This window comes from Megalopta genalis, chromosome 8 (assembly GCF_051020955.1).
Source record: "Megalopta genalis isolate 19385.01 chromosome 8, iyMegGena1_principal, whole genome shotgun sequence".
NCBI classification, from domain to species: Eukaryota; Metazoa; Arthropoda; class Insecta; order Hymenoptera; family Halictidae; genus Megalopta; species Megalopta genalis.
Genome location: NC_135020.1, coordinates 6393287 through 6418497, shown reverse-complemented (window position 1 = coordinate 6418497; position 25211 = coordinate 6393287). Strand labels below are relative to the sequence as shown.

Sequence of the window (25211 nt, the reverse complement as noted above, 5' to 3'; positions counted from 1 at the left end):
TCAGTTGCCCGCTCCACCTAGCTTCTTCCAATTTTTTTTTGATTCCAGACTTTTGTTTATTATTGGCTAAGTTACGCACTGATCAAGAGACGCTATTAGGTGGAACGAGCGACCGATTCCCCCTTACCTCTCGCGTCGATTAGCTTGTGGGTCTTCTCGTTTACCAATAAAGGTAGATTTCGGGAGGTCATAGAAAAGTGGGGACTACGGGCGTGCAGGTCAGACGATGCGAGAATAATATTTCTCTTGCCCCTCTGCCGAAAGGATGGATTTCAGAGCAACGGACAGTAGTAAATGAAATGTTTGCATCGTTGCAATGTTTGTAAACATTATCTTAGACGGAGGCACTTGCGGTAGATGAATAGACGACAATCAAATCCTTTACAAAGATGAACAAACTTCAAAGTCGATTTTCTCGAAAACGGAGCCCCGGATAAAAAAGATTTTATACAAAATTTGTTTCTTATTTTCTCACGTAGAATCACCCTCTGCCCGGTTGTAATATGAATTCCAGTTCACCTTGTATATAGGTTGGATCAGCTTATGTGCATATCTAGAATTGAATGTCGAAAGACTGACAGACAAACTATTAACAAGACCGTTTCCGTCTTCACGAAATACGTTTCTATTTGTTGAAATTTTAGCCTCGAACAAAAATTAATCTATAGTTTACTTAGTACTAAGATACTAAGATATCGGTTTACATTTTCGTCGGTTCCGTCAGCGGGCAACGACGGTGATGTAAACTGTATATAATAGATACCGCGATACATCATCACCGGTACCATTAGATACACATCGTGCCCTGACTGTTTGGGGATCCCAGCGTCACGTATACAATGTGAAACGCGACAAATAAACGTCTCTGATTGGTGGAAAAGACGAACCCAAGAAGGGTATAAAAGAAGCGTTTTTTTTCTTACCGGACTCTCAGTAGAGTTTGGTCGCTCGATCGTTTTCGCCCATATACCTTCTCTCAATAAAGGAATAAAATAAAGTCTTTTTAAGAAAAGAATTATAGAATCATATTCATTTTTCATTCCATAATCCCAACACTATTCTTTCGAATTCTTCAAATGCTTCACAAAGCTTACCAACTTCATTTAGATATTCTCTCACACATAGGAATAACTGGGAATGTAACAATAGATATACAGGGTTCCCCGGAAAGAATCATCCGATTTCAAAAATTTATATTTTAAAAAATTACACAGAAAATTATAATTCAAACACGAATATAACGGGAAAATGTGTGAGATTTGGTTTACAAGTGTTCAATATGACTTCTTTTCGTTACACGTATGATATCATTGCGATATGAAAGTTCTTGCCAAACACGGTGTAATGTATCTCTGGTAATTGTTTGTACAGCATCACAAATGCTTTTTTTTGAGTTCATTTACACTTGTAGGTAAATGTGGTACAAAGACAAGATCCTTCACAAATTCCCAAAGGAAGAAGTCGCATGGGGTTAGGTCGGGTGATCTCGGAGGCCAACTGTGTAGAACCATACATCACAATACAGCAAAACAAGCAAACAGCTAGTGCCACCTATTGAGAAGAAAATAATAAAAAGTAAAACTCGCACATTTTCCCGTTATATTCGTGTTTGAATTATAATTTTCTGTGTGTAATTTTTTAAAATATAAATTTTTTAAATCGGATGATTCTTTCCGGGGATCCCTGTATAATCTGGCCAAGCCAATTATATCCTTCAATATTATTAGTGTACCGAAGATACAATTCACTGGCACTTATGAAACATGCAAAAGTCTGTCTTTGTTAAATTGTGCATACATGTGGAAATATAACGAAGTAATATACATCGATTTTGATGAAATTTTGGACAAAGACAGTTCTTAGAAAAATATTCGACATTCGGGACAACTCTCCTAAAATTGGACCAAACGATTTAAATGTTGTTGAGACGATAGAAGAGCTGATTTTCTAGACAATACATCAACAAATTTTAGCAAAACTTGTAATTATGTGAAATGAGAAAAGAATATATAAAAAAGTTGAAAAAAAAAATATGATTTCTATCTTTTTTCTCATTTCACGCAATTGCTATTTTTGTAACACTCTTTTTATACACAGCCCAGTGTGTCTAGTTCTTCGAACACCTCAAAGACGTTCAACTCGTTCGGTCCAATTTAAAAAAAGCCATTCCGTTCTAAACAAAATTCACATATATTTCTCCGCGACTGTACATGTTCAACGCAAAATAATGCCTAAAAACCGCTTTGAAAAATGGCACTCGAAACCTGAATACTTCGTTGGGCACTATCACAAAATCACAGCCAGCTCTCTCGACCTCTTGATAACGGCCCAATAAGCCGACTCTCGAGCAAACCGATCGTTCGAGCATAACCATTCATAGAACATAGTTCGCGATACCGTATTATCGCGAGAAGTAGTCGACAGATAAACTCGGTGCGCCAATCGCTTGTGATGCGATAAACTGGTCAACGCGACCGCGCCGGCCAATGATGTCCGCCGATCCGCAGGGCCCCGTTCGAGACGTCTGCGCAGATAGACAGATAAATAAACGTCGATTACGGAAGAGAGATGATTCCGCGAACAGAACGAATTAATAATAGACTCGGTACGATTCGAGCTGGGTCGCGCTCGATGGGAAACTTCTCGTTGTACTCCTCTTCCTGCTCCTTGACAGTCGATACGTGACGAGATTCTGCTTCTAATAGCTCCGCGGGGGGACTTAACGTAAGTTCCACGAACGTTCGCCGGTTCTTTTTTCTCTTTCCGCGCTGTTCCTTGTAGCCAGTTGCCTCCCGTTCGACACGCCAAATCGACGACGCACACTATCGCGACACTCGCGCGTACCAATCCATAGAGATTTCTCAGACACACTCAAAATCCGCAGGGTATAAAGGCTTGCAAGACCTGTTCTCGCGATAGCTACGTCCGGAGTGTCCGGAGGAATCTTGTCGCGAACTACTCGCCAGGAATAGACGCAGGAACGGTCCGCCTGCGACCGAAGCTTCGTCCACGCTTTTCGGAAGCCAGCCCTGAGACGTGAGTAGCATAGTTGTAGCGTGTGACCGATAACACTGTTCAACAACGCGTTTCGACCTTTAACTCGAAGCAGCTCGCGCGTCGCGTTGCAAATAAAGGGACTTTTAGCAGATCTTTTCAGAGGAGAGCCACGGTTGACCGAACTGATATCAGTGAAACGCGAATGTTCGGATAATAAAACAGTTCTTTGCAATTAGTTCTGAATTACACAGTGCTAGATTACATCTATATCGAGTGGTACGATAAATACCGTTGGGTGTGGGTTAGTTTAAATTGATCTATTTGTTCAAATCAGAGATATCGGAGGCTCGGATAATCGAGGTTCCTCTCTACGGTACATTATTACGGGATTCTGAGAGTAGGATCATATGTGTTTGTTAAGGAATAGGGTAGTAATCGAAATCTAGCGAAGGATTCGCACACCTCGACGGTCGAGTCGTCGGCCGACGCGCAATTACCGTACGTTGCACTTACGCTGTGCTTGGAATGAACAAATCGAATGGTCTTGTACTCATGATATAATTCCGCGATACCTGAATCTGATTTCGTTAACACTAGATTTACGGAACCCGCGAAAATGACGGGTCACTAATTTTTTCATTTACGATTATTCATATCGCAAAGATGTATTTATGAGTTATTTATTCAATTTGTATGTTATTTACGGCAAATATTGCAATAACACTTGTTAAAAATCAGAATAAATGTCTTACTGTTTTTATAAACTAATATAAAATAGCTGTTTTGGGGTTTGTGCTCCGTAAATCTAGTGTTAAAAAAAGAAAATGCAAAATTGACGGAATCGTGCAATTCGATAAAGAAGATTAACGTTTTAATCAAAACTTCTCATCTCGCTTATCTGAAAATAATTATTCATAATATCATTGTAAAGAGTATAAGAGTGCAAGTCGATTGGCCATATAATTTTTAATTGTGTTACTCGCCAATTGCAGAAAGTTAGGTGGTTTCTAGGGATAAAATACAATTTTTATGTGAAACAATTTTCAAAACGGGCACGTTACATGTATCAAAGAAAAATTACTTCTTCGATTAATTTTAACATTTCTTAGCTGCAATATCTTGTAAACCAGATTTTCAATAACAACACAGTATTATATACGAAACTTTGAACATCTTTTTTAAAATAATAGTATTAAGTATAAATAGTTAGATTATGTTGCAGAATATAATTTGTCGGTTCAAGATTAAGATCAAATTATTTATTACGAATGTGTGGGCTACAAATCATCAGTTTTGAAGAACTATTAATTAATCCATGAATAATGTGTTAATAACGACAGTGTACATAATTACCAAAATGATAATGTACTCTACTATTTTAGTCGGTGAATATTATTTTTTATTTTTTTGTTGTTGACATGTCATATTATGAAACAATTATTCCTACTATAAATACAAAATAATATTCATTTTATTATGTATTCTAACTGAATCTGTTATTGCTTTTATAGACTAGAACTCCGGAAAGTTTAGAATTGATTAATGTTTCGTCAGTTCTATTTATGTTTCGATCAACCGAATAGAATTCTTATCAGCACGTTAAAAGTCTCGGTTCGCTTGTCACTATTAAATATTAAACTCACCAGATGAAATAACATACAGTTCTATCTACTTTCACAATACAATTCTTACATAAAAAATCGCACCCCTCGAAAATTAATTCCTTAACATATTAATTGTATGTATGCAATACCTTTCGCAACAACAATATACAAAATTATTCTAAAATTTTGATACGAGCTTTCATATCTTACAAGAAGAATATGGAGCGTTTCATATAAAAATTGGAACTGACTGTAATTTCTGATAATTCAAATGCAACGAACCTTTGTTTACGAAAAAACTGTACTGCTTTTTCCTTCCTCGTTCTTTTTGTATACTTATTATTAGGTTGCGAATACTTACGAACCTATCAATTCGTATGATTTATTTTACAGATGATTAATTTACGGAAAAAAATAAATATTTTGCCGAGTTAAATAAACGAAATGAAAATCGTATCAATAGTTCGTTAATCGTTGCTCGATATCCAATTTTGGACACATAATAGACTGAAAAATGAACATAAAATAACTGTCAACAATCTACATATTGTTTACAAGTCTATTTTCTAAACTCTGTGCACGTGGAACTTTTGAAAAACAAATGCAATTTCTTTCAGGGTTCAAGAAACGATGCTGTTCCTTACCTTATTGCTGCCATTAGTGGCAGCAGCGCCACTGAATTCGCTGAAGAACGACTACATCCTGGACATCGAGAATGGAACCCTGAAGAACATTCAATACACTAGCGATCCTGTATCAGAGCTAAATCTGTCAAGCATGAACCTCCAAAAACTGGACAAAAATGCTCTCGACAACGTTTCCACTATAAAGTCGTTGAGCTTAGCGAACAATTCCATAGAATCTCTGCCAGAGTTCATGTTCTCCAATCTAACTAACTTGGAGTGCTTGAATCTATCCGACAACAAGATCTCCAATCTGGAAAACTTATTTGTCCGATTAGAAAAACTTCAAATCCTGGACATCTCTCGTAATCCAGTGATGCACCTTCGCAGAGGTCAGCTGTTCGGTTTAACAAAATCCGCTACCATCCTCACGGAGGGCAACATATTCTGGAGCATAAGCACAGGAACTTTCACGAACTCGTTCTTGAAGAACGAGGAAGAATTGAAGCAGCTGGATGCAATCAAGTCAGAAGCGGACATTGAACAGAGGCACGAGGAGAAGGAAAAAAGTATGAACAAGGAAGAATCTTCGAAAGCTCAGAGTCCGCAGACGAACAAAGTGACATGGCTATCCACAAGGCTGAAGTTGTGTATTCCTGAGAGGATCGTACTGTCGATCGAACCGCTAGAAGAGGGCAAAAAGATCGCCGAGGGCAGCCCTTGCCTGGAGGTGCTAGTAGACGAGAAAGGAAGGAAGGTTAGCCTAAGAGGGCTCGGTATAAAAGGTTTTCACGAGGGTTGGTATCAACTGCAGCGGCTGCCAATAGCTACCTTAGATCTATCCAACAACGACATCACCGAGATCACCAAAGAATTACTAAACGAACTGCCGGAGGATCTGCTTTACGTGAACCTGATGGAAAACAGGATCAGAACTATCCACAGTCAGGTGATAGAAAATAGACATCTAAAAGTGGTCAATCTAAAGGACAATCTCTTAGAGAACATAGAGGAGGGTGCCCTGGAGAAGACGAACCTGACGGGTTTATACGTTCACGGCAATCAGCTGGACAACTTGTCTTTCGTCGCGAGCCTGCCGCAGAGCTTGACACAGTTGATAGTGTCCAGTAATCACATTTCTTCGCTTCCTGACGGTGCTTTTTCGAATCTCCCTCGACTGATCTACCTGAACATGGCTAACAACAATATCCAGAAGCTTCAGAACAATGTCTTCCTTGGTCTAGAGTCGCTGCAGGTTCTGATAGCGACGAGGAATAACCTTATGCAAATCGAGCGTGGGGCCTTCAGAAACCTGACGCAATTGAAGACACTGTATCTTCATCGAAACTCATTGACTAAATTGGAAAAGGGAACGTTCGCAGAGTTGGAGAACCTGAAGGACCTCAACCTAGCCTGGAACAAGTTCCAAAGCATCACGAAGGACACCTTCTCGTGCTTGCCGCAGAGCCTAGACTTCTTGCACATCGATTTCAATCAGATTTCGAGCTTGGATCCTGGCAGTTTCAAGAATGTGCCGAGGTTCACACTGTCCCTGACCGGCAACAAGATCTCGAGTATTCCGAAGGGTACTTTCGAGCTGGCGACACTGAGGGATCTGCATTTGAATAACAATACTCTGACGACGATCGATGGAGACAGTTACGAAGGTTTGCCTCAGTTAAAACGACTTTGGCTAACTGATAATCAGATCGTAGATATACCAAAAGGATCTTGCAAGAATTTCGGGAGCTTGAATGTGCTGGACATCTCGAAGAATCCGTTCCAGAAGTTGAATAACGGGGCTTTGTATGGACTCAGTATGGCCAGGGGCAACTTTTTGTATATTTACAATAATCAGCTGAAGGAGATTCAAGGTGGAGTATTCGATGACGTTTAGTTTCAAGACTGAACCTCGTGATTACCGTTTTGACGAAATATCGAAGGAATGCGTTCGATTCCTGTTTATGAAATGTGCTTTCTCTTGAATTGTGTACCTTTGTTATATTTCTTGTTTGCTCGATTTATTTTCTGCAATGACAATTCTTAATTTTCGTAAAACGCAGGCAGAATTAGGCATTAAGCGGTTAAGGTTCCAAAATTTTGGCATTAATGAATTTTAGTCACTTTGTCACATCAATTTTAGTCAGATTAAATCACTTTGTATACAATTTCGATAGCTCTTGTTGTTATTTTCTTATTTTGATTTATTGATCGAGGATTTATCGAGTACTTTTATTACTTGTTTTCCACAGAAGATAATAAATTCTTATTCTTTGTAAAATGTAGATAGAGCTGAACATTATTCGATTAAGATTTTTAATTAAATTCATTAATAAATGGTTACACTTTATAAACAGTTAATTTTTAAATATCCTGTCTGATATAATTGATTAAAGAATTTCAATTCTTGCATATAGAACATCCTTCGTTTTTCATTTAATATGTTTCTTTTTCTTCTCACTGATTATATTTTTTTTCTCAATTATTGCTAGACTGCAGTTTCATATGCAAGTTTCATTGTCACAGATTATTTGAAAAAATCCAAATACGGAAAAATTTATTACTCTTCTCAGAGATCAAGCAAAAATGTAATCGTTTATTGTTAACATGGTCAGAACGATGTTTTGTGTTTTATGAACTTGAAAATGCCACAAATCTGCAGTCTAGTTATTAATAGTTCGCTAGCGGTGCCGGGTCATTTCTGACAACAAATCTTTTACACTAATTAGCTTACACTAATTATACACTAATTTAGCTCAAAAAATTTAGTCAAATGAAACTCAGCACCGCCATCCGACTCATCATTCGACCGTCCGCTTTCCGATTGTTAATAACTGGATATCATTGCCTGAACTTTAAAATTGTGTCGTATTTTATTATGCAATGTGGTTGAAGAGTTGCTCAATTTTGCTACTTTTGAAATCAGCTTTGTGTTGTAACAATAAGCTGCTCTCTACCAATAATCATTTTACATATCTTGTATTAACTATTTTCTCATAACTGTGAGTTCAAGAATCGCCAACTTTGATCATAAATGTTTATTCTATGAACCACTAGTTCCAATTTAGAGTTGGATATGTGCCTTGAATCTATAATGTTCTATATACATAATACTACAGTTCTTTCTCATAATTCTGGACACAATTAAATCTATTCAATTTACATAATGTAGATTTACATATGTAAATTGCATACAAATAAAATTTGCATAAGAGCAAGCAGTTTCTATAGATTTCCATGCATTTAACATTTATTCAATAATCAGTTTCCAATTAAATTAGAGAAATAAAAAGTCTTGACAGAGAGAGAGAGAGAGAGAGAGAGGTAAGACTTAGAAAATCTGCACTTCGCAAAACGTGGTAATTATTGTTTTTAGAAGAAGTTTTGAATATCCTGTGTTTCGTCTTAAACAGTGGCCTGCGGAAATCTGTACTCAGTCACGCGGATAAAATCAAGTCGATTTAATTTTATCGACTTTTTTTATATCATTTATATGCGTTACGATTACACGTAATTCGCGTGAAGATTTTGATTGTTAAATATTCTTGTGTAATAAATTCATTTCAATTATTCGTAACGATGCTACGTTAAAATACCGTTAGCCGGTGAAATGAACTTTAATAAATTGTATCGGCGTGGAGAAACATTTTTATAGACCATAATACGATGATAGATCGTAAGCAATCTCATGCAAGTACTCATAAACATTCTGACAATTTAAATATTTTTATAACAACGTACGTATTAGGTGAAATTGTAAATAATTTCCGTTTTAGTGGTTCAATTTTATTGACCAATAAATTAAACACAATTATGTCTTAATCACCGATACATTCGGCATCGATTATAATGATTTATCGTGATAAATCTGATAACTCAAGCATAATAAATTATCAGGAGAGGAAATTATATTCGACGCGTCCCTGTGTGTGTGTGTGTGTGTGTGTGTGTGTGTGTGTGTGTGTGTGTGTGTGTTTATCAAAACATTACTTCCATCTTTTTGGTAAAACTACATAAACTCGTTAATAACGTTGATTTTATACTATTATAGTACAAAATTTAGGTACATCCACGAGCAATATTTTATATAGAAGAATGTAATACGTTCATATTTTACTGGCTCTGATATTATAAACTTGATGGACGAGAATCTCCCGCCTCTGCACTCTAATCGCCGACACGATCGTTCGTAGTCATCAACGTTGTTAATTACCACGCATTTGTAAAATGTACACATAAACTTCGTTTATGCGTTGCTTTCTTAATCGCATCCTGCCGCTCTATACATATGTGCTATCGACTATGGTTGTAAAGCGATACTTTTTGCTATAACATGTCATTCAGAGTTATATTAAACCAGCAATACTCACCAATTTGTCGCTTTTTGCACCCTTCGACTACAAATATATCTTACGGAACTCTCTTTATTAACAAATCTGTATCGGTATAGTCGGTCGTAAAAGTTATGATTGATACATCGAATATCTGAAACGTGCAAATAAAGACTCGAAGTAGCTCTTGGTTTTGCTTAAAAATAAAAAATAAAATACCAATTAAGCGAGGATAAGGCTTTGAAACATCTGTCGAAGTAATGATAATAATGATAATGACGAATTTGATTGTAACCTTTTCTATTGTGCAGTGAACAATGTGATTTAGGATTTCTTATGTATTTACACGCACCGATAGACAAATGTAAGGGACATCATCGGATAATTTTCAATTGTTCAATTTTACACAGATAATTTTCAAGATAATATGAAAATTCTTTTTCTCTTACAAATATATGAAAAATATATGAAATAACCTTATCGCCGTTTACGTTCACCATATTTTATCGAGTTCGTGCTAAAATCATATCGGCTTATAATTGCACTAAAATACAGTTATTTTCATCATGCAAAATAATTAATTCTTTAATAATAGATATTATTAATAATATATAATATAATATATAATATAATATTATTAATAGATATTATTATTAATATATAATATAATATTATTAATTGATATTATTAAGAATTAATAGAGTGTAAATATTTTATATGTATCTCTGTTCTAAATTCAGTGTCCAACAAAAAATTTTCTGCGGTGGATATTTAATAAAAATATTTCTAATGTTTATTAATGTATGTAGGTTTCTTGCGTTTCAATACATGTAAGCATAAAAATCCACAGTCTGATAATTACACAGGATGAAGTACGATGTTGCAAAATCAAGATTTTATTTGACATTCGTACTCCGTTATTGTTATAAATGCATAAAATCCACGACCCATTCGTCAATTATTTATACTTTGACACTGTGGGAAAAGGACTCGACTCGACCCAAGGACTTCGATGTCGGATACCCCTCCCCTATATGCAATGCAGTTGCATACATCAAGTGCATAACTATGGATAAACTATCAGAATGTTACGTCTGGGTCGGAAATACCGTTCGCCATGATTTTTCACGGGAATAAATATAAGCCTTCACTGCATTATTTGCTACGTATGTATGTATCTATGAATTAACTTAACTAAAATTGCATATACACCAACACGAACATTTTCGATGTCACTGACACACATGTTGCGCCGGTAACTATGTAAGATTAGACGTGTTCCTAACCTTTCGTTCACAATGCTCGATAGATAAGAATTTTCTTTATTGTCTAAGAATAGTGCTACATAGGAGGCAAATTCACAGAGTATTCTATGGAGTCTGTTACACTGAGACTGGCGTAGAAAGTAGGCAGATCCTTCTTATTGTTTCATAGCGCAGAAAATGCCGATTGGACACGTTCTATGTATGCATATTTTTACAACATCGATGCGTATTAATAATTAGGAAAATACTTGAAACGCTAAGCATTAAATGCTGTTCAATCTTTGGTGTATCGGTAATTTTCCATGAAAATAAAATAAAATAAATGAATAAATAAAATAAAAATAAAAAAGAAGATTGTATATTTTTATCAAATTCGTATTTAGCACATAAAAGGGAAACGTAAAAGCGCATAAAAAGAAGTTAAAATTTGTTGAGCAATGAAATGGACTTCTGCAACGTCCGCAAAGTATACGTTCGTAATAAACATTTCAGAACGTTTACATGTATTTTCAGATCTATAATCAGAATAGTTGCATCTAGACACAGTGCTGATAATATCAAACGAATATCTCTATAATATAAGCGTTGCACTTGTATGTGTTTTCAACCAAGTATAACTTACTTTTGTGAACGAGTGGATGTCCAAAACAATAAATTAATTAAATGATTTCCCAAAATATGTTGTCCGTGATCCTTCGACAGCGTTCATAATAATTCTGTTGTTAAATCCGTTGTCAAGAACGAATTATGGCACACCGGGATCCTAAATATTCTGTTCGTCGCGAAGACTGACAATGATCGTTTAAGGACTTGCAAAAACCGGGGAGTTTCCGATGATCGTGCAAAGTGTGTCGATCTCCTTTGGATCCGGTCGCATCTTCTGGTCCCAAGGATCGCGTGAAAGTCAAGGCCAGCCGGTCGTAAACCACAGGTATCATATTATACATAGACCATGTATACATACTATGCTATACACATACGACGCACGTTATACATATACATACATATGCAAGGGCTACGGTCATGTTCAAGAGAAAGCGAACGAGTAACCAGTTTATGAAAATTGCCGTGTCTACTGTCTCGTCGCCTTTCTGGGCTAACCGCGCACCTTCGGCTAACTCGAAGACCTTCATTGTCGTTAGCCGAACAAGTTGCGGTAACGAGACCATACGTTACTCGCCCGCTTCCGTCTCGAATCTCCGTTCGCAATTAAGGTAAAACTCGTGTCGGCCTTGCATATCGGCTTTCGTCAATTACGACGTATCGCTGAAGTATTCGCAGCATGTATTTGCGATCAGGCCTGGGTATATGCAATGAAAATAAGATATACATACGGTCAGTCCCATAAATATACCTATCCCTTACAAACTGCACAACTTTTTCAAATTGGACTAATTGACTTGAATATATATGTATAATATAAAACATATATAACATATATATATATATATGTTAACGTGTGATGTGTAATGTGTAATGTGTAATGTGTAATGTGTAATGTGTAATGTGTAATGTGTAATGTGTAACGTGTAATGTGTAATGTGTAATGTGTAATGTGTAATGTGTAATGTGTAATGTGTAATGTGTAATGTGTAATGTGTAATGTGTAATGTGTAATGTGTAATGTGTAATGTGTAATGTGTAATGTGTAATGTGTAATGTGTAATGTGTAATGTGTAATGTGTAATGTGTAACGTGTAATGTGTAATATGTACTGTGTAATGTGTAACGTGTAATGTGTAATGTGTAATATGTAATGTGTAATATGTAATATGTAATATATAAAATATGTATAGTATAATATATCGATATATAAGAATGTTGCCCTTGAGACTTCCTGAAAGATCGGCAGATATAAATCGAAAGAACTGCTCGAACAAACATGATTTACAGTAAGACGTCAACTATAATATCCATTCAAAAAATTGTGCCCGTATTCCCCCTTTTTTAAGAACTTCGTGATTAAAGTGCCAAGTGTAGATGTTGAAAAAATAACATCTTTGAATATCTCTTGATATGCAGATATAATGTACTACTTTCTACAAATTCCTCAGTGATTACGAAGGAATTGTATGGTTCTCCCATTGTAATTAATAACTATCTCTGGAACGCGCGAGACGAAGCATCAAATCTCTCTTGTCCAATATATTTTTACTAACAATAAGAATAGCGCATACGCGCGTACGAAAGTATACGATAAATTCTCACAAAGGTTTGACTGATAAATCTGTTCGCATGCAGGCTCGTGAAATTAGCAATATTATTTCGGAAATCATTATTCCCATCACTATTCTTGTAGCACTGACAAAGAGGCTCATTCTCACATACCAGCCGTTTCTCGTTCCGTGGCGAAGGTCCCGAGCAATTTCGTGGCACTGACACTGTACACCCGTGTTCTCTACTTCCGGTTTAGCAACGGTACCTCTTAGGGTTATCGAACGTGTGCCTGCCAGAATTGCCAGTTAGTCTCCGTAAATACAGCATACGGAAACAGGTGAGAATTTTTGGTCTGTCACTAGGCTGATACATACCTCCGGCAAACATCGTTACGCGTGATTTATGTAATCGAGAGGCTACCGACATGATCGCGCCATTTCAACGTCGCAAACGTCGCTACGAAGTTTTCATCGTAACTAATGATCGATATACTCGAATGGAAAATAAATAATATCTGGATCAAAATTTGTGCTCTATACGCAGAACAATACTACTTCGTAATTATTAAGTTTTTCGTTTGTTATCAAAAGTTTCATCGAGATCATTATTTTTATGTATTTAGGTATAGGATAATGCGAACGGATATGTTTCATAATTATCTGCGGTTTCTTATATCAATAACTCTTTTCCTTGTTTCAGCAGAAATAACATCATCAATGTCACACATATACATACATGTATGTATATGCTATATCAATTCAATTTTCCAATACAATTTCCTTATAAATATTTTTCCACTAATTGGCAAGATTTATTTACAATTCGAATCTATATAATTTTATATAAAACTTTTTAGTTTGTAGTATGGTTCGTAAACTGTGTATTTATTGTATTTTCGTATGTTGATCAGCCAGAAATAACGCAATTATAAAACACCCAGCGGAATGCAATTTTATAAATGCAAATTATATATACGGAGAAATTCGGGTCATTGAAACCAGCAACATGAATAAAAAATCGCTGAATTCGAAATGAAAGCTGGAAGTAACGTGTGCACATGAGAGAAAGTCCCAAAAATTGGGTGCACTGACGCCTCTCTTAAAACGTTAAATTTTAATCGCGTTGCGCACATACAGTGGTATGCAAACTTTCACGGCAGATAAATTTGATTTATTAAATGTTCATTTACAAATATTATATAAATATATTTGCTTAAATTAAATTAAATTAAATTGAAGGTACGTGCTACAATATTCCTGTCAATTTCTTTGAAAACTTCCTCTACTAGCCTTAGCAACAGTAAAAGGGAAATACTTAACCTTTTGCACTCGAGTGGCGACTCCGAGGCGACGATAAAAATTGCTACACTATTTAGAAAAAATTTTCAGATTATTAAATTTGCCTGTACTCGAAAAATTTTCAAATAATTATCAAATAAAAGCAATCGTATCAAATGGAAATTTTGTAACTGGAAACAAATGTCTTCGCTTTGGAATTAAAATAGTCTCGAGTGCAAAGGGTTAAACAGCACATTTACTTTTATTCCACGAAAGCGTTTTTTAAAAACGACTTCTCAGTGAACCACGCAGTACGAATTCAAAATTGTCAAAACTCGAGGTTGTTGGAAAGTATTACGTAACAATAGAAGATAAGACTGACGAATGAAGTTTGGTCCAATGGTTCCATGTTGAATCTCCGAATTTTATTACCGAATTTTACAGCATGATGGATGAAACCGCTGAAACAGTTTGTATTTTTTGATTTGACGTATCTTATACAAGTTTTTGATTGTGGACTTGTTTTACATTCGATTCATTTTACATGGCGGTTTTACATTCGAGTATCGATAAGTTGTCGAAAACGTAAGCTACAACGATATATGTTTAATTACTTGAAAAATACAAGTAAAGGTTCTCTTTTCAGAACAATACGGCATAGATTGTACGTATGCTTCTATATTGTATACATTCGCAGTTTTTTAATATTAATTTGTTAATATACCTACTATTAACAAGACTGAATGTATTCAGTCTTTCATCATTTTCATTATAATGTATTTTCTATGGAAGAGTCTGTATAATTTCGACGAAAGTATTTTCAGAAACAAAATCAAATTAATTTTACGCTTGTTATGATAAATACAGCCGAGACCAACCTGGATAACGGAAGGATGAAATATCGTCCAGCAATCTTCTGCACAATTATTTCTGTCGTGTGCATAAAATTTGCAAAGGTCAACTAACATATCTTTGAACAAATTTACATTTACAGGATCATATCTAAGAAATTAGAAATAAAGAAATAAATAAGAAACGATAAAGAGCATATATGTGCTTTTGTAACGATTCTGATCTATGTGAAACGAATTAATTGTAATTGTTCCATATACATACATAACACGAAATAATTACCATGCGAGCCTCACATTTCCACGCCATCGTGATCTGCAAAGTACGGGTAGTTAAAGTCAACCGTTTGATCGATGTTTCCGATTATCACGTGGTACACAGAACTCGTTAGCAATTCAGGATTAACCGCGAATTAACACTTTTGAAGCTATGCCCCATGTAACTTAATACTATTCTGAATCAGTAGACCGTAAGCTTATGCGAATTTCAATTAGCAGTAAAACTAACACTGTTCCGTTTATCATTTACTCACTCTGCTCGAGTATAAGTCATTGAAATCACCGTTACCATGTAGAATACGCCACATCATTAATTATATTTAATACAATCGCTACCGCATGACACAAATTAAATGTCTAATCCAGATCTCGATTACATTGAATTGCATTTTTTCTGTGTGTATATTTAATCGTTCAATTTATTATACATTCAACGTGGAGTATTTACATTCGCGGTAGATTATGATAATTTTGTTTCGAGTTCAAAGGTGGACTCGAGAAATGTTAAATATAGAAACGCAGAGATGGCTAGCAAAAATTATGTTGTTTATACAGGCTGACGTTATTTGAAGTAACTTTTTCCTTAGTGGAAATGCAATCCGCGGCTTTGTTTACGAGTTATTAACGAGAAACACTGACCAATGAGAGGCGAGTCCGTCTAGCGTTAGGCGGCTGAGCCAATCAGCGGAATTCATTAATAATTCGTAAACAAAGCCGCGGATTGCATTTTCGCTAAGGAAGAAGTTACTTTAAATGACCTCAGGATCACCCCTTCTCGAATGTTAACATAATTATGAAATACCCTGTGTAAAAGAGAAAGAATAAAATATTTTTATAGAGAATTCTCCGTATGAAATATATAATAATCAATATGCAAAATGTTAAAATATTCTTTGAAATAATTATAAAATAATAAATAAAAGTATGCATACGTATGGGGACGCAGTGTTGGGGACTCTAGTGATGCTGAAAGGAAGAATAGTAGACTGTATGACTATAAACGCTGATGAAATAAAGTCAAGATATTTTAATAAATAAGATATATATATATATATATATATATATATATATATATATATATATAGAGAGAGAGAGAGAGAGAGAGAGAGAGAGAGAGAAGGAAAATATAGAATAAAATTATGAAATGTGATGATGTATCGTGAAGCTCACGAAAGAAACAATCAAGTGATCGATGTTAGACTACAAAGCAAGCGCAATCGAAAAGAGTGGAACTAGACTGCAAATGCAGAAAGATTACAAGTGTGACTAGCGAAAACTCACTACTTCGACAACAACGTGAACCGATTTCGATAAAATTTTCAACATCCATCTAAGTTATCCAGATCTACGAAAGACATTTTTTTAAATTTTCGTTATAGGCTCAGATTAAAAAAAAGTTAAAAAACAAGCGATTTTGATTTTTTTGTCATTGCAAGTAATGGCAAAATTTAAAAAAAATCATTTCGGTCATCGTCTAATAGACTAGTCTCTCTATCATCTAAAAAAATTTGAGTCATTTAGTTCAGTTTTAACACGTTGACTGCCACGCGTGCGCTGTTAATTCGTATCTGTTTCTGTTCCTGCATGAACAGTTGGAATCTTTGCCGAGTACCGAATGGTATAACTTAAAATCTCTGCCCTTATTTTTTTTCCATAATGAAAAGAGATCGGATTGCCCGGAAGGAGAAGCATAAATAAAATTACATCGTCAGATTCTGATTTGGATACTGATAAATATAATCTTAGTGATAATGAATGTTATGAAGATACTATTGACGAGATTTTACGAGAATTGGTCATGGAAGAAGAAAGAAATGTTGATGATACTGAGGAAGCTACAGTTCAAATAAAAGATACGAAATGGACCGATCAGAGGCACGAGCATATCTGAAAAAACAAACAACTTTTTGTCCAAGCTGTCCTGATCAACCTCAACTTTGCAGAGAATGTTTTAATGTTATACACTGCGAATAATTTTTTTAATAAACCATTTTTATAAGAATTCAATAGTTTCATTACCTCCTGTAGAATATTTGTCGAAATATTTTCGGCAATCCTTTGTAAGTAGTCAAATCAGCGTCACCCGAATTACGGGTGACGTGGCCTGATGAGAACTTTTGCTGTCACCCGAATACGGGTGACGCGGCAGTCAACGTGTTAAAATAGTTATTACGTTTTAAATGGTGTATGAACGCTTTTGTGGGCCACTATATGTATATTGTCGTGGGCCATCGGTTAGGAGAGGTAAAGGAGTGGGGAATTTGTGAAAATTGGAAGGACTAAGCAGCGCTGGACGTTCGTTACAGTGCATAAGGGCAATGCCCTAACGAACAGTGCTGCATAGAAAACAACGGAAAATAGGTAACGGATTTGTTATTAATATTAGGATTACTTGGAAGAATGGCCCAGTAGCAAATACATAGAGACGATACAAACATAAGACCGTCAAATGTACACAATACGGGTCGTTCACCTGGGCCGGCATTAAGCTCGAACAACCGACTTTGTGTACAAAAACTGACGTCGCGCTGGAGTTCTTATACACAGAACTACACGATACCCGCAGAAACGCAATGCTCGACTGGTGATCTAAAATTGCTCGATTTTAATTTTAGACAAACAGAATACTAATGGTACATGTATACCGCAAATAGTAAAAGTTGTTTAATCCAATAAAGTGAAATTATTAATAACTAGGACTACAAACTTCAAGATTAATAAAAGTTTCTGATATATTTAGATTGCAGATCTTTATGCAAAATAAGAATTGTCTGCATCAATTGCATAACGTAGGAACCACACACACACACACACACACACACACACACACACACACACACACACACACACACACACAAGTTCAATTTCTATTCTCTCTTAAATATTTTCAATCAGTTGAGATTATAATACATCAATGTTTCTAGCGTCTTTTAATCTTTTCACTAATTTATGTTTCACCTATCCGTATTTGTCATAAATGCATAAAATCCGCGGTCTACTCATAACATAAAACACGAGCAACCTGTAAAGCGTTTAAAAATTCATTATAATGAAAATTGAATAATTTTAATTAGGCCATCGATCTTTAAATAATAAGTCGAGTATTCGCTCGAAATGATTTTAATAATTTAACAATAATATGACAGTGTCTTTAAATTCTTGAAATATGTTTCGTGCCCACTGTTTTATCTGACCACTTTTGTTATAAACACATAATATCCACATTCCTCTGCATTCATTAAATTTGCATGCATAATCACAAAATTACATATGTATTACAGAACGTACAGCAATGAATCATGTAGCAACAATGAAGCACGGAGTGATCCATGATTCCTACAAGAGACCTAATGTAAATGAAAAGTTGTCGTCCTTTAATATGAAACACGAAACTGCTTGCAAAACTGTCGCCTGGTATTTCTGTACCAGCAAAACTGGACTCTGGTTTGAATTACACCAGACATTGTGTCGTACGATTCCCGAGATCGTAATGCATGATGAACACCGAGGCTGATGAAGAAACACGCTTCCTACATTTATTCCGAGCGGCACAATTATGAAATACCGTACGCGTTTAAATTTGCAAGAGTCACCGACGCGATTAAAACTGTCTCTCTATTCCTCTCTGTCGCGCCTTGGAATCGCTAATACACCCAAAATTGGTCGCTGTAAAATTGTAAATAATTCAGATTCATTAGAAGATTGTTCTAAACGAGACAGGAAGTATTTAATATTAACATAAATATTAATATTGAATATTATAATAGGATTGTGTTTGATATTTTATTTTTTACAGCCTCTAATATTCTACGAATTTATGATGTAACTATACTGTAAATGTCAGAAGGAACTGGTGCATCCACGACGGTCCGCAGGTTTCAATTATTGAAATATGTTTAAACATCTACATTAATATACGAAGTATTTATGAGAGTCTCTCCCCCCCCCCTATATATATAATAATAAATAGAAACGATTTTTCAAAAAAAAAGATTAAAGTTAGTGTCATCGAGACCATTTTAATACAAAAAACAGTAATCTTCTAAATTTCAAACGACGATTATATATTAAAATATGCATGGTATTGGCATTGGTCAACTTTTGCGTAAATCAGATAAGAACTGCAAAGCCAGCTTTTCATGTTCTAGCATGTCACGAACATGAATTTTCGCAACCACTTCCGCATTCCCTGATCGTGTACCACGGTGTCAAGTTACGCGACGAAAAAATGCCTTTTTTTTACGGTAATTAATCGGAGACAATAAAGAGATCGATACGATTAATCATACGGAACAGAATTATATCACGTCGTAACACGTAAGTTAATTAATGGAAGAAGGTACGTTCAACCTTACAGAAGCCTGTGAAATTTTGCTTGGCAAATTTAACGCGCGTATGGTTAGTTGTAAATAATCTGTAATGCATTTCTTCCTACATCATAAACTTAATTAGCAAAAGAAAAAAGAGAACTGCGATTGTTTCCGTGTATTACAATAACTGGTAGAGTTACCACGTATTTATTCTACCTGTATATGTTACTGTAAGACATAAGATATAAAAACCATCATATTTGCAATTCTACACTTAACTTTGCAGTATTTTTCTAAAATAATAAAGTTTCGTTATTACGGAAATTTATCTGCCAAGTTGATTCATCACTACAAAATAGCTGCATATAAAATTCAAAAAAAAATCATTTCTTCAAATAATTGTACAATAATACTCTTTACAGCTGAATATATTTTATAATTGTGACTGTTATAGGACGGGAACACATTTTTTTCCAATAAACACAATAACAGGTGATTTTAGTTGATCGTAAGTTAGTAAATTCAATTTTTTTTCAATGTATAATGTACATACATATGTATCTTTTATTGTGTAACGAATATTTTCTGACACAACTTTAAAATTATACAACTGTTCATCGAAACACAAATACATCTACAACCTTGCAGAAAACACATATATTGTTACAATAATATATTTATAATCTATATCAAATGCTTATTAAATGCTGTAAACAACATAGATGAAAAATCGTATTAAAGAAGAGAAGTAAGTTATTCAAAATTAAATTGTGCTTTTTAGAATTATGATAGAGTATGCATTTGCATTTGAAAACTTCAAATCGCTAGCATATATTTTTGTAAACCACGCAAGTTATATTGTTGACAATGACGAAAGCTGGTGATCCCCAAGTTCGATTCCCAGGCAAATGTCTGAAATACGACTCGATATGATTCGATTTCACTTTTGAACACGATTCCAAAAGTAATTCTACCACATAACAATCTGGATGCTCGTTCGCGTGTTGGATGACATAAAAAAGAGTTATACTATTGATATGGATCGACTTTCAAAGAAATGCAACACCGAATATGTACCGTCGGCGGATTAGTTATTTAAAAATGATTTTATGCATTTCTATTTACAGTGCACATTATTATCTATAATCAATTCTATCAAATTAGTTTTTCAATTAATGTAGCATGGAACTATTACAAAAAAAGCCTTAATACAGTAATTAATAATATTTGATCAGAAACTATTCATAGTAAAGGTTAAAGTCTTGAATAGAGAAAAGATAAAAAATAGAATAAAAATAATTAATAGTATAATTAATAGTAGTATAGTAAATAATATAATAGAATAAAAAACAGTTGTCCAAATTATTTGAAAATAATTCTTTCATTCTAGATATTTCAATCATAAATATCTTTTCATATTAATAATTATTTGTTCGATTAATATTTTCTGTGAATCCTTTTGAACTGTTGTGTAAAAAATATTGCTAATTACATTTTTTAAACAATTTAAATCTATTAAATAATAATATTATGTGAATATTATAAATTTATTTCAAGATGTGGTAGATTTTAATAATTGGTGGATTAGTCACGTTAGTGGCGTAAGTGAGAAATAAAGAATGTTCTTCTTTACTAATACGTGTATTGTTTAATGACCAAATTTATTGTTAAGATGATTTAGGATTAAGTTAATTTGTCATTTTAACTTTTTTACATGTGCGGATTACATTTTAAGATATAAGTCAAAACGTGACTTACATCACTACAATTCTAATCCACTCAATTACTTATCTCAATTTTTTTATTTTCTCGATAGCCCTTTGATCTTTTTAAATATTTGGAAATAACAAAATATTTGATTTTCTTAGTTTAAAATAATTTAACCAATTACTTATATAAATATAGTCTATTAAAAAACAATGAAAATAATTTATCATATGTATTTAAGAAAAATGTACAAGTATAAAAAATAAATAAGTTGTGCAAAAATTATGAAAACATAAAATTTATAGTTGAGGTATAATAAAAGTAACCAAACTCTAATTTCTTTCCAAAAATTAACAAGCTAAATAAAGCTTTTTATTAGCATGTGGGTCAAAAATGCATATTAATATGAATAAAAATGCACACTATTAAATATACAAGAGAACAAATTCACTAATTGATTCATTTATTTGCTTATTTGTTTTCTGCATACACAATTTATTATAATGTCCCACATTTAATAAGACTGAATACAACATGTAGTAAAATATTTTATATTTTTTACTATATTTATTCTTATATTATTGCTTTGTAGATATACAATACATTTATATATCGTATAACATTATAACAATGATACATTCTGCAACAGTATTACATATCTTTTACCAAGTATTTGTCTCTAAAGAGAGCTTGTGGTTGATATTATTTAGATAGTAAATCAATTTATTTAAATTTTTAACAAACTCAGTGTATTCAGTGAACCTGATCAATAGAAAATTTGAATAGTACAGGATATTGCATAGCAAATTAGCACATGAGCACGTGGCAGTGCTGTACAAAAACATATCGATTGCACTGTGTAGTGATTCATGGAGGTTCAGAGTCATGTGTATTGTTATCGCTCAATAACACCAAATTAGACACTGGTTCATCTTCGAATATGCCTTCATCTACCTCATCGTCTGATATAGTAAGCTCCTCAGGGTATTTATAGCTGGTACTCAGCTGACTACATGGTACAACTTGCTCCTAGAATTGGACAGTAACACCTTATGTAGCAGAAATGTATCATAAAAGTATTGATTGAGCAAATATCAGTTATATGTATAATTAATTCTAGAAAAACAAACTCTAAAACCAGAGACAAAATTGCTATTACAAATCTTTCACAGATATAATACTTTTGCTAGCCTAAAAGACAATTATTCAATTTTTAGGTATTTCCTAGAATCTAGAAACTTTTTCGGGAGTCATTACTAAATTGAGTAATAATTATTTAGAACTAAATTTGAAAATATAAATAGTAATAGATAACTTTTTAATGTATTCTTTAGACATTCTATAGTCGGGCTAAAAGAATGTTACCTTTTCCGCAATACATTATGTACCTTAGATTCTGTATTTACATCTTGTAATGAAATATCAGTATCATAATCAAACATATCTTCTTCCAACTCTTCTAGTGGATGAAGCGGTAGCTGTGTAGAACCTTCATTCAAGTTCATAGTTACTTCTGGTTCACCTACAAATTTATATGTACACATGTATATGTATTATTGCTCTTATTATTATGCTAATATTTACAATGCAAATTGTCACATCATAAATATTCAACTTATGTGTTTTTACTACTTACTGAGTGGATCATTGGTACGATTATCCAAACCAAGATACTCCAACAATCTGTTGTTGTTATTACTATTGTGATTATCATATGTACACTGACTCATATCACTATCATTGACATTTTGTAATTCATCCATACTTCTCGTTAAGCTCAGCTGGCAGGACAATCAAAATCAGAAGACCTGCGAAATATCTAAGCGCTCTAAAACATTGACATAGTTAATCAGCATTTGCATTTAAGACAATTTGCTTGCAATTAAATGAAAAGTGAAAGATTAAAGATTATGTAAAAGGATCGCTTAAACACGAATTAAGGAGTTACTGATTTGATTTACTTTGAACTGTTATATCTAGCTGTTGCTTGACAGCAACAAATATTTCGTGAGGACAAGAATCTCGTGGATCCTTTTTCTCCATCAAAATTCATCATTTCGTATTGATGACTCCAATTAGATTGACGATATCAAAACTCTTCGTCCTTTGCTGTGTTATCGTTTAAAATTCATTCATCTATCAACATTTAGTTTTTCATTGAATTGTGAAATCTAAAATGTGCTACGTCACGATTGTCAGCGCGAGGTATTCACCGAACGTGAAGCTCACCTTCAAGAAAACAATGTATCCGTGATTAGGGTGGCGTAGAACAATAGATATTAGCTGTAGAAACTGTCGACACTGTTCTCAAAGTAAATCACAACAGCATAATAATGCACAGAATGAAAATGACATCACACATGTAATAATATAACTGCCCTTGTACAACGTGAAGCACAACTGAGACTGCGCATGAGCTGTCGGCATTTTAGTCACGTGATCGAAGTTCGGGCATCGCGTAATATAAATATGTAACCAATTTGAAACTGGATAACATTTATATATTAAATTAATGTTCTAACAAACACTAGCTACATTAAAATTGATATAGTTGAATATTTTGTTATATGCCTTTATTTAGATAAACCATCAGTGTATTACATAAGTGTTATATAAGATGTAAATGTTATATGTTATACTAGTATATGTCCGTAGATTTTGAGTGGCAAATCTGATTACAATATCATCCAATTTTTCTATTTGTTCTTATCAGGTTTTAAAACTTGATGGACAATGTTCTAGACTTTGATGCACTAAACATATATAAAAACTATTTATCTCTGACATCCTTAGTATACATATAAATATGGTGATAAGAAAATTACAACTTTAAGAATTCTTTATGTTGAATAGTAGAAGCTACACGAAACAATGCATAAACATCTCTGGTTGAGAAACACACCATAATCCTAGATTGAAAATGTTAACTATTAATTATTAATTAACTGCTGATCTTTTACAGAAACTTAACAAGGTGAAAAATTACTTTGAATTTCATTTAAACATTTACTTTCAATTTTATTAATTGAATTGAACTTCTACATAATGTATGGTTCTGAGAAGGTTCTGATTACTAAGTAAATGCACAGGAATTGGACACAGAAATAGGGACACTCACGGGAATAGGGACAATCGCAGAAATGGGGACAATTGCAGGAATTGGGACAGGTGCAGAAATAGGGACAGGCACAAAAATTGGGACACTCGCAGGAATTCGACACTCGTACGGAAATAGAGACAATCGCAGGAATTGGGACAAGCACAGAAATTGGAACAGGCACAGGTTTTAGGACACGCGCAGAAATTGGAACAGGCTCAGAAACTGGGACTGGCACAGGAATTGGGATACGCACAGAAATTGGGACTGCCACAGGAATTGGGACACGCATAGAAATTGGGACTGGCACAGGAATTGGGACACGCATAGAAATTGGGATATTATGAACATTATAAAAACAGTTAAAGGATATTGGAAATTAGTGAAACATTTTTAAAATTGTTTTGGAAAATTGGGTCTAAGGTAAAATTTAACTGTATCATAGTGAAACCGTACAAAAGGCAATATCATATGTATGATCATATATATATAATCTTGCTCATTCCAAATGTTGTTTAGAGATGTTTTAATGTTCATAATATTATAAAAAAATATCCTATGTTAATACATTCAAAAAAGTCTATAAATACGTCTTATATAAGAAATGTTTGTACTATTTTCATGATTTAAGGATAACGAAGTCTTAATATTGTAAAATCTCTTTATCAAATTGTTGACTGTATGCATATTTTATAAAAATGCAACATGAAATT

General features: G+C 34.1%; 2 protein-coding genes and 1 long non-coding RNA gene across 6 annotated transcripts; 1 reads left to right on the top strand and 2 right to left on the bottom strand.

Moving 5' to 3' along the window:
* Positions 1-1152: 1152 nt before the first annotated feature.
* On the bottom strand, positions 1153-2442 carry LOC143259981 (uncharacterized). The gene is made up of 2 exons (XR_013034047.1): positions 2265-2442; positions 1153-1551 (listed from the first exon to the last, which is right to left on the bottom strand). It is a non-coding gene; the product is annotated as an uncharacterized LOC143259981 (long non-coding RNA).
* Positions 2443-2572: 130 nt separating this feature from the next.
* Positions 2573-9597, top strand: LOC117225114 (uncharacterized). The gene is made up of 3 exons (XM_033478441.2): positions 2573-2724; positions 2885-3036; positions 5219-9597. The coding sequence occupies exon 3, from the start codon at positions 5232-5234 to the stop codon at positions 7119-7121; it is 1890 nt and encodes a 629-aa protein (XP_033334332.2). The 5' UTR covers positions 2573-2724; positions 2885-3036; positions 5219-5231; the 3' UTR covers positions 7122-9597.
* Positions 9598-21847: 12250 nt separating this feature from the next.
* Positions 21848-23825, bottom strand: LOC117225105 (uncharacterized). 4 transcript variants are annotated; one of them, XM_076524259.1, is made up of 4 exons: positions 23363-23825; positions 23038-23229; positions 22790-22923; positions 21848-22430 (listed from the first exon to the last, which is right to left on the bottom strand). In XM_076524259.1, the coding sequence occupies exons 2-4, from the start codon at positions 23162-23164 to the stop codon at positions 22269-22271; spliced, it is 423 nt and encodes a 140-aa protein (XP_076380374.1). In that variant the 5' UTR covers positions 23165-23229; positions 23363-23825; the 3' UTR covers positions 21848-22268. The 4 variants fall into 4 exon arrangements, with proteins under 4 accessions (XP_076380374.1, XP_076380373.1, XP_033334320.1 ...); XM_076524258.1 differs by having other exon boundaries at positions 23038-23537; positions 23631-23825; XM_033478429.2 differs by having other exon boundaries at positions 23631-23825.
* Positions 23826-25211: the final 1386 nt, after the last annotated feature.